Here is an 11,615-nt window from a genome sequence, read left to right on the forward strand (position 1 = left end):
CCAGAGATTTACAGTGAATTGTGCTCCGAGTCAGTTGAAACAACTGAATTAGATATTCCCGCAGAACTGGATTTTAGTAACAAGGAATTTAATTTGTTAGTAAGTCACCGTCTGAAAACCAAGGAAGAGGAGCCTGAAGGGGGGGGCCACGTTCTGGTGCAGCCGTTCGGGCTGCTTTTCACATGCTGAAAGATGCTACCTTGCGGGACTCTTCCTCCTTCCCTTAGCACTGGTGGGTGACAAAGTTGCTGTGTCGATGCTGTGGAGCAATGGGACCTTGATGCCTTTCTGTTTCAGCATCTGATGGAACTCCGTCCGTTCGTTAATTATTTTCTGGAAGTTAGGGATGTGTAAAAGGGGTGGGAAAGCATTAGGCGGAGAGCGGTACTTCACAGTGCTCCCTTATCTCCATGGTTCTTTGCCCGCTGCTGGAAGCAGAGCTCAAAAGAGCCACGTACCTGCATTGCCTCCAGCAGCTCCTCATCGGTGACCTCTGCCTGGGGAGGCTTGGTGCCTGCTGTACTGAACGTTGCCTGAATTATTTTGCTTCGATATCTTTCAAACTGGTGATAAAAGAGGACAGAAGTATGGGTGTTTAGTCTGTATACAATTCTTTGGCGTTTGCCTGGATTTACAGAGGCTATGCGGTCAGGCTTGGGCAAAGTACCAGTGAGGGATGAAGTGGCAAGTCTGCGTATGTGAGATTACAGGCAGTTTGACCAGGCTTCACTGCAAGCAGCATGATAAAGACGCGTTTCTGGGTGGACCAAGCCCCTTACCCAGGTGTTGGACTCTGTGCTCACTATGGCAGCCTTCAGCCAGGGCCCAGCTGTGCAAACATGCTTTAAGGTGATACCTGGTACTTTGGTCAGGAAGGATATTAGAGACCCAGTGATCTATCTGTTCTGAACTCCCATTTCTCAAGGGCTTCTGCTATTTGAGGTCTGTTTGCTTTGTAAGCGATGTAACAGCCACATGCTAACAAGCTGGGAAGCAAAAGGACCAAGCTTCCTGCTGCTCTGGCCCCGTGCCTGCAAAGGGAAGCCAGGCTCTGAGAGCCGAGGACTGCGAAGCCCTTGGTGCATCTCCCGCTGTGCTTCTGCCCAAGAATGTCTCTCAGCTTTTACACTCTGGTTGAGGCACCTCCCGAGAGGGGGGCAGGAGTCTGAGGCGATGGCAGCTACGCTTACCCTGCTGGTGATGCACTCCAGGGCCACTCTAGTCCGCAGCTCCCTGTGCTCCAGTGTCTCGGCTTGGCTCTGGATCGCCGCTTGCACCCGCTGCTGCTTACGGATGTGGTGTTGGCCGCTCAGGACCTCTGCCTGTAGCTTGCTGACCGTCCCCTGTAACTCACTGATCAGCTTGTTCTGCTCAGCCAGTCTGCATTCCTGTTCTGTAACAACCTGAGGACATCAATAAATCCAGACGTTATTGCGAGGAAGAAAGCGAGCAGGCAAACTCCCCCAAGACTAAACCAAGCACAACTAAGCAGCTAGTACAAGAATTTTCTATAGCAGCTTTGCACTGAATTTACCTGTCGAAGGCTGCAGTTCTCCTTCTCTATTGTCACCATCATTTCTTCATGTTTCCGTTCTTCTCTCAGACTGCAAAACTTAAAAAAAAATATTTTATGCCTCAGTTTTGCGGTTCAGAGGGGCACCTCCTGTCTCTGAGAAAGGGAGGTGTTGCGGAAAGCCCGGATTCCCCACTGCAGGCTCTCCTAACGACGGCCACTGCGCTCTCGGGGCGGTACCTTGGTAGACATGGCTTGTAGCTGATTTTCTCGCTCTCTCAGCTTCTTTTGGAGCATTTCCTTTTCAGATTTGATTCTCCGGAGCTGGGATTCTTGGATCTCCAGTTGTCTTTGCAAGGAAGAGATGGCACCTGTAAAATCAGAGTGCTGCTGTTAAGCAAAGCGAATCCCTGCCAAAAGCTTCGCAGCCCCTTTTTTTTCAGGTAAGCACGGGCAGAGCTGCTGCTATGACGGGGGGTGAAGTTAATGCCGCAGTGACAGCGGTGGGTAAGGCGTTCCGTTGTACGCTGCTGTGATACACCTTGGAACCGCCTGCACCGGCGAGGCAGGAGCTGCTCAGAGCCCCGGCAGGGTGGGTCACACCAGCGCAGGTTGCCGGAGCGCCGAAACGTTGGCGGCTGCCCCGGGATGCTGCTGGGGCTCCAGTCTAAGGGGGCAGAGAAAGCGGTTTGAAGAGAAGCGGCGGTTCGGCTCGCTGTAGGCGACAGCGGAAAGCGGGGGTTGCGCTCCCGACACCCTGCCCTCCGGTTTGTTCTGGGCACGAGCGGCGGGACGGGCAGCAGATGAACCTGGCTGCTGGGATAGCGGCGTGTTTGCTGGGGCCCTCCCAGGTACCCGTGGCCATGCTGTAGTCGTCCTTTGCCTTCTGCAGCTGCTCCCGGAGCTCTCGGTCGCCTGTCTGGGTTCCGGTGAGCTCTGCCACCCGCGCCGGCTCCCGCAAGACCCCGCCAACATCGGCGTGGCCGACGGCTTCACGGCGGGCTGCTTCGCCTGAGCTCCTTCCCTCCATCTCCTGCGGGGTGAGAACCGGGGCCGAGGGCCGAGCTCAGGGCTCCGAGCAGCTCCGGCCTGCCGGAGGAGGGGACGGGCCCGGCCTCCGCCGGGGCGCCGCGCCCGGCTGCCAGGCAACGGCGGCGGAACCTTCGCCTTCCGCTTCCGGGGCGGCCGGGCCGGGCCGCGCCGCCGCCATGGGGCGGAAGAAGAAGACGCTGCACGACTACGCGGCCGAGTTCTCGGAGCTGGCGGTGAAGCGGCACCTCCTGGAGCGCGGCGCCGCCGGGGAAGCGGCGGTGGTGGAGACGCTGTACTGCACCTCCTGCCAGCTGCCCATGCGGGTGCGCCGCGACCGCATCCTGGAGCACCTCTCCTCCGGCCGCCACTACCGCAACCGCCGCCTCCTCCGCCAGCACGGCCTGCGCGCCCCGCTGCTCCTGTGAGTGCCGCCCCCCCCCGGCCCGGCCGAGGCCGCCGGGCAGCAGAGCGGGGGCTGGGAGCCGGGCGGGGCGCGGGGCCGCTGCCTCTCGCTCGGGGAGGGAGAGCAGAGGTTCGCCCCGGCCCTCCCCGTCCCGTCTCGCCCCCAGCCCTCCCCTGTCCGTCTCGCCCAGCTCTGCAGGTCCAGACGTCGGCACCGGCCTGCCCCTGCAGCTCGACGCGCCCTCCCTGCTCTCCCAGCCGTCCTTCATCCTCGCCGCCGGCACCGGCACCGGCTACGGCATGGTCCCCTCTCCGCCCTCCTGCCACAAGCCGCTGGTTCCCCTCCACCCTGCCAGCGCGGCCGCCCCGCGGGAAGACCCGACGCCCTCCACCTCCGCCAGCCGCCCCTCGGCGCTTGCCGCCTTCCACGTGAGGATCGCGCCTGCCCCCTCGAAGCAGGCCGGCCAGCGGGAACCCGTGCCCGAGGCGCACGACAGCCCGGTGCCCACCGCACGGCACAGCAGCGGCGTCGGCCTCGCTCTCTTCGGCGTAGGGCTCCTTAATAAAGCCTTGTTTCAAAACCTGCTGGAGGAAACGGGCTGCTGCTTGCTTTACATCGTGGAGGATCAGCTGGAGGAGGTGGAGCGTGCCTTCGACACCGAGTTCCTGGCCGGCACCAGGGTGCTGCGGCAGCAGGACGCTGACATCGCGCTCAACGATCAGCGGTACTGCCCGCCGCTAGCTCCCGTGCGTGCTGCTTCCCTGCCGCGAGGCTTGGGGCGAGCGTCTCCGTGTGAGACTTGCTTCCCGTCTCTGGAAAAGGCCCTGTGCTGTAGTGGACCCAGACCTGAGCAGCTTAGCTTGACTCATGCCCAGAAGTGATGGAAGCTCCGAGGAGTTTAGTTGAAGGCAGTTTTGTTAAGAGATAACCCCCCTTATTTTCCTCCGTTCCCACAAAGCAATAAACAACACGCTTCCCTGCTGCCTGCCAGTTTTTCAACCTTGGGGCGGCTGGCTGTCTTTGGTGGCTCTTTTGAAACAGTTTGAGATCAGAAAGGATTGCTGCAAATGGGAAAGGTTGTGGCGTTTTGCTTTACAGTTCAACTGAACAAGTAACATTTAGTGATGCGGCTACGGGCAATTCTCGAATTGGTGTTTTAAACATCCTTGCAAACGGGAAAGGCAGAGCTTTTGACAAAGAGGGAGCTGATACTAGAAACTAGGGAATGGTAATAAGCTCAGATGTACCGATGGCTTGTCAGGAGCCCTACTGCACAAATACTTCCAATTTCAGTGTATGTGTTAACTAACAGGATTGAAGTCGTTGTGAAAGGACACCTTTAAAAGACTTTCTTAAGATGCAGGCAAAGCAGTGCAGTTCCATTGTGCCACCTGTAATTTTAACCTGTATAGGTGATCCCATGTTTCATCCTCGCGAGCAGGTACCAAGTTCCTTTTATAACGTAACTGATGCTTCCAGAGTTTTATGCCTTGGGGTTTTATGTCTTTTTTTTTTAACTCTTCCACAAAGTTTGAGGCGGCTATCATAAAAATAACTGTAACTGAAAGGAACTTTTGAAGCATTGTTCATTCTAGTAAGAACTTTGTCTTCACTGAGGATCTTTCTTTTGAGTTCTGCAGAGTCTCGGGAGCCATTATTTGTTCACCACCTGAAGAAGCCTCTGAGATCGTAATCGACGCTTTACGAGCAGGTAAGAGGAGCGGCTGCACATTCAGCTTTTATCTGTAGTCGGTAGCACGCGCTGAGGCAGACCCTGTACGCTTGCAGAACGATTGAAGCGTGAATGCTTTCTTGTTTCGGCAGTGTGCCTTGAGTTGTGCAGACTCTGATTGCTTCATTAAAGAGAAATTAGTCTACTGATGACACTGAGGTTAATGGCTTAACACCAGTGGAGTTGGTACCGTGCTGGTCCCAGTACAGAGTGTCTGGTCCTGGAATCGCCAGTGGGACTGAAGGGAAAGCCGTCTTTCAGAACAGTCGCGTTTCTTGGGACCAGTAAAACCAGAGCTGGGGCCCCAAAGGGAGTTGGTAGCATCAATACATAAAAAGCTGTGCTTGGGTTTCATCAGAGGTACTTTCTCAAATGTAATGATGTGTGTACGTTATTGCAAGATAAAAACATCTTGTGCAGACTGCTTCTTGCCTTCAGTTCCGTGTTCTGTACCTTTTTGCACAGGAAAAGGTGTATTTTGCGAGAGGCTGCCCAGTTTTGACAGGCAGACGGCAGAAGCTTGTTTTGATGAAGCTGACAGATGTGGAAGGCCATTGGTGTGTGGATTCTACAAGTAAGACATTTTTCTTCCGAATTATACTTGATAAGAAGCGCGTGTCTGAACATAGCATTGATTCCTCGGGCTTTCCTGAATTTGTCCTCAAATAAACTTGGTTTCACTGCTGCTTGTTAACGTTGTTCATCTGGGAGTTAATTAGATTGGCTTAATTCTTCATGCGTAATGGAGATGAAAATCTAGCTGTCACGAGGTTAAAATAAATGTTCACTTGAACGGATGCTAGTGGAACTCAATCGGGGTTTTTAGATTGGTTGGGGTCCACACCTCCGCAGTCCCTTGGAGGTTTTGCGATGCTGTGGCTAGTTGGAGCTTCAGAGGAGGAAATATTCCGATGGCCCCGAGCCATCCGCCAAGGCAGTTTCTCCTTAGTTTGCAACCCTGCTTAGTCTGGTAGTGCCCTCTGGCATTGACCTTGGCTCGTGCGTTGGGCTTCCAGATGAACCTTCTGTCCGTGCGTATTGTACTTTTTCTGGGTCTCAGGGTAGCTGTCCTTTTTGCCCTGTGTGACACCTTTGTGGCAGTAACTAGAAATTGGAAGAAGGCAGTGAATTGTCTCTTTAAAACAGCGGAGAAAAAGGCTGCTCTTTGAATAGATTTTCATAATATTGAAATCTCTTCCTGTCTTGTAACTTTTTTGTATTTTCACTGATTTGCTAATTATGCCTTTAGAGGGGACGGTGTTTGAGGATTATTAACCTCGAGGACTGCAAATACGTGGCCGTGGAAATTCCATCTGTTGTTAGAATTACTGGTCTGTGTGATGGGAATAGGTTTATTAATCTTTATAAAGTGATATTTCCACTTGTGACCTTACATCTGGACCCTTAAGATTAAATCACTGAAACGGAAGGAAAGTAGATTAATTTTCATTTGCTTCCGCTCTGTTAAACGTGCGGGAGTTCAGGGAGCTCTGCCAAAAGCCCAGAATGCCACTTTAAGCTTGCGCTCAGCTTTTAACAGCGTTCGCTGAGTGGATGTGGTTGTCGGTAAAGACACGCGATTGCTCTGTGCTTCTCTGTGGGGAAGAGTTAATTTCATTGCAAATAACAGTCATTCAGACAAACATATACGTGTTTTGCACACGGCGATAGGTGTGCCCTAACATTGGCCTTTTCCGTTGGAGAGCGCGTGGTGCGGGTCTGATGCCAGCCGTGGGGCTGAACCCCAGCTGAGGTTTTGGTTGACGCTCCACTGAACAGAATCCTGTAGGCAGGGCTCTGAGACGAGCTGTAGGCAATTTACTGGGCCTTCACGTGCTTCTAGCCCCTGTAGTTTAATGTCTTCGTTGAGGTTGTTAGTTTAAGTCTTCACAAAGGCAGCTCTTAGGCTTGTCTGCCAGACAGAAAATTCGTGCATAATAAGCGGCTGAAGTTAGAAAGCTGTGTCAAACCCTGTCTGCCTGGTGAGGTTTGCATCGTGTCACACGCTTGCTGCCACCGAGCTGGCCTTGTGCACCGCGGCAGTAACGGCGGCCCAGGTGGCCGCCTCCTCCTCCAAACGCTGGGCTGCATTCATTCCTTGTCTCTCTTTGAAGGCGCTTTGACCCAGCGCTGCAGTTCTTGTACAAGAAGGTCCGCGACAGCCAGGCGCTGGGGAGGATCCACCGGATTTCCACAATTAGCAGCATATATCCCGCGGCATCTCTGAGCTTCCTAAAAACATCAGGTACTGAGCGCCTTGCTTCGGAGGGGTTCCTTCTCACAGGGCTGGACGTGTATCTTGCCCGTGTTCCGGTGGAGAGTCCCCTCTGCGTAGCCGTAACGTTTGAGGAGTGTTTTCTTTCCCGATCTTTATTTTTGTTGCATTTCTCTGTTTGCTTTTAGTATTAGTTTCTTCGATGACGGGGGCTTTTTATATCTGCCTCGGGGCAGTTCAGAAATGTACGCTGGCTGTGCGTTTTAAACGTGGAGACCTTAATGCCCAGTTTTGCTTCTTGCAGGTGGAATTTTTTATAATGCTGCTGTGCACGATATAGATATTATCAGTTTGTTGTTGGGAGAGAGTGCACCAGATACAGTATTTTCACTGGGGCATGCATTCTGTGCAGGTAAGACTAAATTTCTTGATAGTTTATCATGTACTTCTGGACTTCAGTACTAAATTTGGGAAGGAAGAGCATATGGGAGCATGGTTGCCATGACGTAATGCTTCCATCACGGAACAGTTGAGAAAACAGTCTAGTGACATAGAAGGCGAGTCTCAGGCGTTGTCGTAGGCAGGGTGTTTAGCGATGGTTTCTGAACTGTGTCAGTTCCCCGCCGATGCCAGGCGGTTGCTGTAGAGCTGTCGCTGAACTCCGCTCTGTACAGCATTGAGGGATATCGAGTTTGCCGTGCGAAAACCAGAGTGCAGGAAGTAACAAGCAGAGCTCTGTGCTTCCAAGAACGGCAGCCCAGTCTTTTCCAGTTCTTTGCCTGCTCCGATTTCTCTGGCGCTTTCCCGTTGATCTCAGCATAAAGTTGGGAATTTACTCTGGATTGCGTCAAGCTGATGGGCACGCTCTGGGTTACCAGTCTAATTCAAACTAACCATAAAACTGGAAGCTGCCATTTTTTTAAACAGTTTTAATTAAGGTAATTGCAGCTGCCGCCGACCTTGCCTGGCTGCTGTTGGAAGGTGTAGTACGCAATGTTACAATCTATGGTAAAGCGTTGAAATGCAACGAACAAAACGCCCCAGGGTGGACTTTGTACCATCTACCTCGTTCTAGCTACGAGCTGGAAGTTGCCCCATCTCGGCTGCAATAAGCTGCAAAGGGAAATGTGCTTGGAAGAAGAAGTGGAAGCCTTCTCTAGGGCGAGCCACGGGCTGGGAAGGTGGAGGTCAGGCCTGGGGGCTGTGCGCTGCCGCAGAGCTGCTTGTTCTCTGTCGGAAGCGCCGCTCAAGGTAAACCAGCTGGCGCACGTTGCAGAAAGCGCTTTGCTGTCGCCCTCACTTCCTCTTGAAGGTATTGTGGAGCCAGCGTCACCTCTTAAAGGAAGAGCAGCACTTTGTAGTCGTAGTACTTGCAGGTTTGCTGTTCCTGGTGTGAGCGAGTGCCTTTTTTGTCACTCAGATATGGCCTACTTGAAGGATGCAGACACTGTAGCGGTCAGCATGAAATTTCCTAGTGGAGCAATTGTTACTTTGGACGTCAGTCAGCACTGCACTAAAAGCTGTGATCAGAGACTAGAGGTGCGTTCTTACTTTTCAGTCCAGCCTGTCGCCACGCCGCAGGCTAGCACGAGTTTTACCCTCTGTGTGTGCCCCGTGCGTGTGCCCGCAAGCGCGTCTCACAAAACACCTCGGCAGCAGCAGGTTGCCTGTGTGCGTTAACCTACAATCCGCTCCCTCTCGCGCTACCCAAACTTTGCCTCTGTTTACGTGTATTCTGGTGGGGTTGTGAGCTGCGTGCAGTCGAACTAGAGCAGGAGCTGGTGTCAGCTCTCCCAAGGCTGAAATGGTGTCATACAGTTCCTTCGCTGCCTGTCTGGGTGTTTCTAGGTGTGCAGCAAGCCAAGAGCTCAGGATATTAAAGGGGAAGAAAGGTGGAGACTCGGAGGCAAATTGTCCGTAGATTCCTAAAGTCACGAATTATAACAGGCACATGGGCTGGATTTGGGGAGCGATATCTGTTAAATACTTACGAAGGAGCTTGGCTCAGGTGGAAGGAAAAAAAAAAAGGAGGTATCACGTAAGCAGAAGCTGCTGCGCTACAACACCTACCTGGTATTTTCTGTCATGTCCGATCCGCGCGAGGGGGTGCGTCAGTTGTAACTCCTAATTGTAGAAGCTACTTTTTTCGTGGTCGTACAAGCCAGGGCTTCTGTAGACTAGCCGGCTGTTTCAGATCAAAAGCACGATAACTGGAAAACCTTGTTCTTTTTCCTGTTTGGTGCCTCCCTGCAGGTTCACGGTTCTCAAGGAACGTTACGGGTAGATAATCAGAATCCCCTGGGGATTACGGAGCATGGGACTTCGGTATCCATATATTCACAGACCCAAGCTGATCGCTACAGAGATGCGCACAGGGAGCTCTTTCGACACTTTCTGAGAACCCTGAGAGGTGAGGCTGAAGCCCGTGTTAATGGCCGGTGTTGCTTTGGATTCGCTTTCAGTGAAAACTTCCCTGGGAAGCTGTTCCAACAGCAATCAAAATTTGGTGTTTGTGTCTGAAGAGTGAGTAGGTGTGAAAACTAGGAATGACGTTTGTCACGGTTAAGTTGAAGCCAGGGTTGTGCAGGTGAGGAGTGAGCTCCCCGTAACTGAACGTGGGGTTTCACGGGCTGAGCTGCCGCCCCAACAAGCGCCGGGGTTCTCGGCAGATGGTAAAAACACGCGTGGAGCAGTCAGCCTCCGAAGGAGCCGATGGCTCGACAGAGGTGCAAACAGCTGACCTTGTTCCAGTAAATGAAAACGAATCGCTTGGCTTCGTTGGGGGGTGTGCTGCTTTTCTCATTTCAAAGTCAGTGAGACGAGTGAGGGACAGAGTGTTGATCTGAAACTGTGTTCTGAGAAGAAATGGAAATCGGGGCAGGGAAATTCCGACAGACCTTACTGTCATTTGTGGAGGAAGCAGCCATTTGTAACAGCAAGGAGAGCCTTCTCTAGAGTCCTAGCTGCCCAGAAGGAATAAAATATTTCTGTTCTGCTGGCCGCATTGACAAAACTCCGGGATTGTAGTTGCAGGGCAGGAAGGAAAGGGAAAAGAAAGTTTCTTTTTGAAATCTGAGGCCCCAGCTCTGGGAGCTGAGGAGGGATACCGCGGTGGGCAGCGATGTGCCGAAAGGTGGAGCGGGTCGATACCGTGCGTTTCATCCAGCGCTTCGTTCCTGTCCCTGCAGGCAAGGAACCCCCCGCGATAACCAAAGAGCAGTTTCTCTGGACGATTCAGGTCGCTGCAGCTGCTGAACAGTCCTGGAGAAACGGATCCGCTGTTGACTTGCGTAGCGCAGCAATGGATTCATCTGTGATCAAGACTGAGATAATGTGATAGGTGCCGAAGGATAACCGTCAAACTGTGCTGCAGCGAGGCCGTGCTGCGCAGTGAGGTCTCCACTGTAACCTTCAAATAAGACTTGCAGTTTTGACATTTCGGCCGGGAATGCCTGGAAGACAAAGGCACTTTCGAAGCAGAAGCGCTCAACGCTGACGCTGCAGATGTTTCTTAGCGCATCAGCCAGAGCCCCCGAGAAATCCGGGCAGTTCCATGCAGGCAGCTTTTCCTTCTGCAGAGCTCTGCTGGCCAAGGAGCTCTATTTTCCTGGGAGAGGAAAATGATGCTCCCGGGGCCGTGGCAAGGTGGCGTGGAGCACCAGCAGCCACGATGGGACCGGCGCACATGGACAGCTCTCCTGGCAGCTTCACAAGCGAAATGGCATAATGCTCCGAAACGACACGGGAGCATCCGTCTGGTCTCTGCTCCTTCCCCTTCAGCATATGCGGGAACACGACTTCTGTGCTGAACTCGCCTCTGGGCCTCCTATTTATTGTTTGGTTTGCTGGTCTTACAGGGTTTTCTAAATCTTTTTGACAAGAAGAAGTTAGAATCTGATCTTCTTGGGCGGTGGGGAGAAGAACTGAAGAAGCAGGGAGGGAGACCGCTGACCGACCCGACGTTAGGGATGGGAGACTTCCTAGTAAGGCCAGAAATTGAGGCTGTTCCATAGAGGAGCTCAGCCATTTCAGTGATAAACGCTGCGTTACTACAGGGTTTTTCCGGAATGTGACCTGTGAATTTGCACAGGGGCCCTGCACAAGATCCATTGCTGAGCCCGCGGCTGCTGGGCGCTGCCTGGATTCCAGACACGGCAGCTGTCTGCAGACCGTTGTTCTTCCTTAAAAGCAAATGTTGTATCTTAACATTTTGGTAGCAAAATTGAACTAATAATCACGTCCTTTGAGTCTAGGAAAGGCGTCTGATTACCTTTTTTAAAGGTGGGTTTTTTTACAGTCCAGCAGGTTTGGAATATACGCCAGAGAGGAAGATAGTGCCTTCAGCAACAGGCCAGTCCGCTTTTAAACCAGGTTCTTTGTACCTTTTCCTTCTTGCGTTGAGCTTATCGCAGCTGTAGAGATTTTACTAATCCTGTCTACTTCTCACATGCTGGTTTTCAAGATCTTTTGAAAGCTTTTTTTATTGTATTAAAATAATGTTCTTGCCTTGAGTGTTATTTTATGAACGACACTTCTCGCAAGATTCCTTAGTTCAATCAATTTCCCATTCCTACGTATGGGATATATATTACTAAAACTAGGAATAGCAGTGACGTTTATAATGAAAGAGAATTCTCTCATGGAAATATTGTTTTTAACGGTGTAATCTTTCAAACTGAGAAAAGGTACGTCTTAATGATAAAGATTGCTATTGATTTAA

The 11,615-nt window shown here is 52.1% G+C and overlaps 2 protein-coding genes across 4 annotated transcripts; one reads left to right on the forward strand and one right to left on the reverse strand.

Moving 5' to 3' along the window:
• Window positions 1–79: 79 nt before the first annotated feature.
• On the reverse strand, window positions 80–2,723 carry CCDC27 (coiled-coil domain containing 27). Its single transcript, XM_075773625.1, has 7 exons — window positions 2,607–2,723; window positions 2,369–2,546; window positions 1,754–1,884; window positions 1,535–1,612; window positions 1,191–1,403; window positions 459–563; window positions 80–333 (listed from the first exon to the last, which is right to left on the reverse strand). The coding sequence occupies exons 1-7, from the start codon at window positions 2,721–2,723 to the stop codon at window positions 196–198; spliced, it is 960 nt and encodes a 319-aa protein (XP_075629740.1). The 3' UTR covers window positions 80–195.
• Window positions 2,578–11,615, forward strand: LOC142604726 (myo-inositol 2-dehydrogenase-like). Of its 3 annotated transcripts, XM_075773281.1 has the most exons (9): window positions 2,578–2,966; window positions 3,139–3,672; window positions 4,589–4,659; window positions 5,146–5,254; window positions 6,795–6,925; window positions 7,200–7,307; window positions 8,316–8,434; window positions 9,149–9,305; window positions 10,084–11,615. In XM_075773281.1, exons 1-9 carry the CDS (start codon window positions 2,722–2,724, stop codon window positions 10,230–10,232), a joined length of 1,623 nt encoding a protein of 540 aa, XP_075629396.1. In that variant the 5' UTR covers window positions 2,578–2,721; the 3' UTR covers window positions 10,233–11,615. The 3 variants fall into 3 exon arrangements, 2 of the variants coding, with proteins under 2 accessions (XP_075629396.1, XP_075629397.1); XR_012838569.1 differs by lacking the exon at window positions 8,316–8,434; XM_075773282.1 differs by lacking the exon at window positions 7,200–7,307.

This window comes from Balearica regulorum, chromosome 21, assembly GCF_011004875.1.
Source record: "Balearica regulorum gibbericeps isolate bBalReg1 chromosome 21, bBalReg1.pri, whole genome shotgun sequence".
NCBI classification, from domain to species: domain Eukaryota; kingdom Metazoa; phylum Chordata; class Aves; order Gruiformes; family Gruidae; genus Balearica; species Balearica regulorum.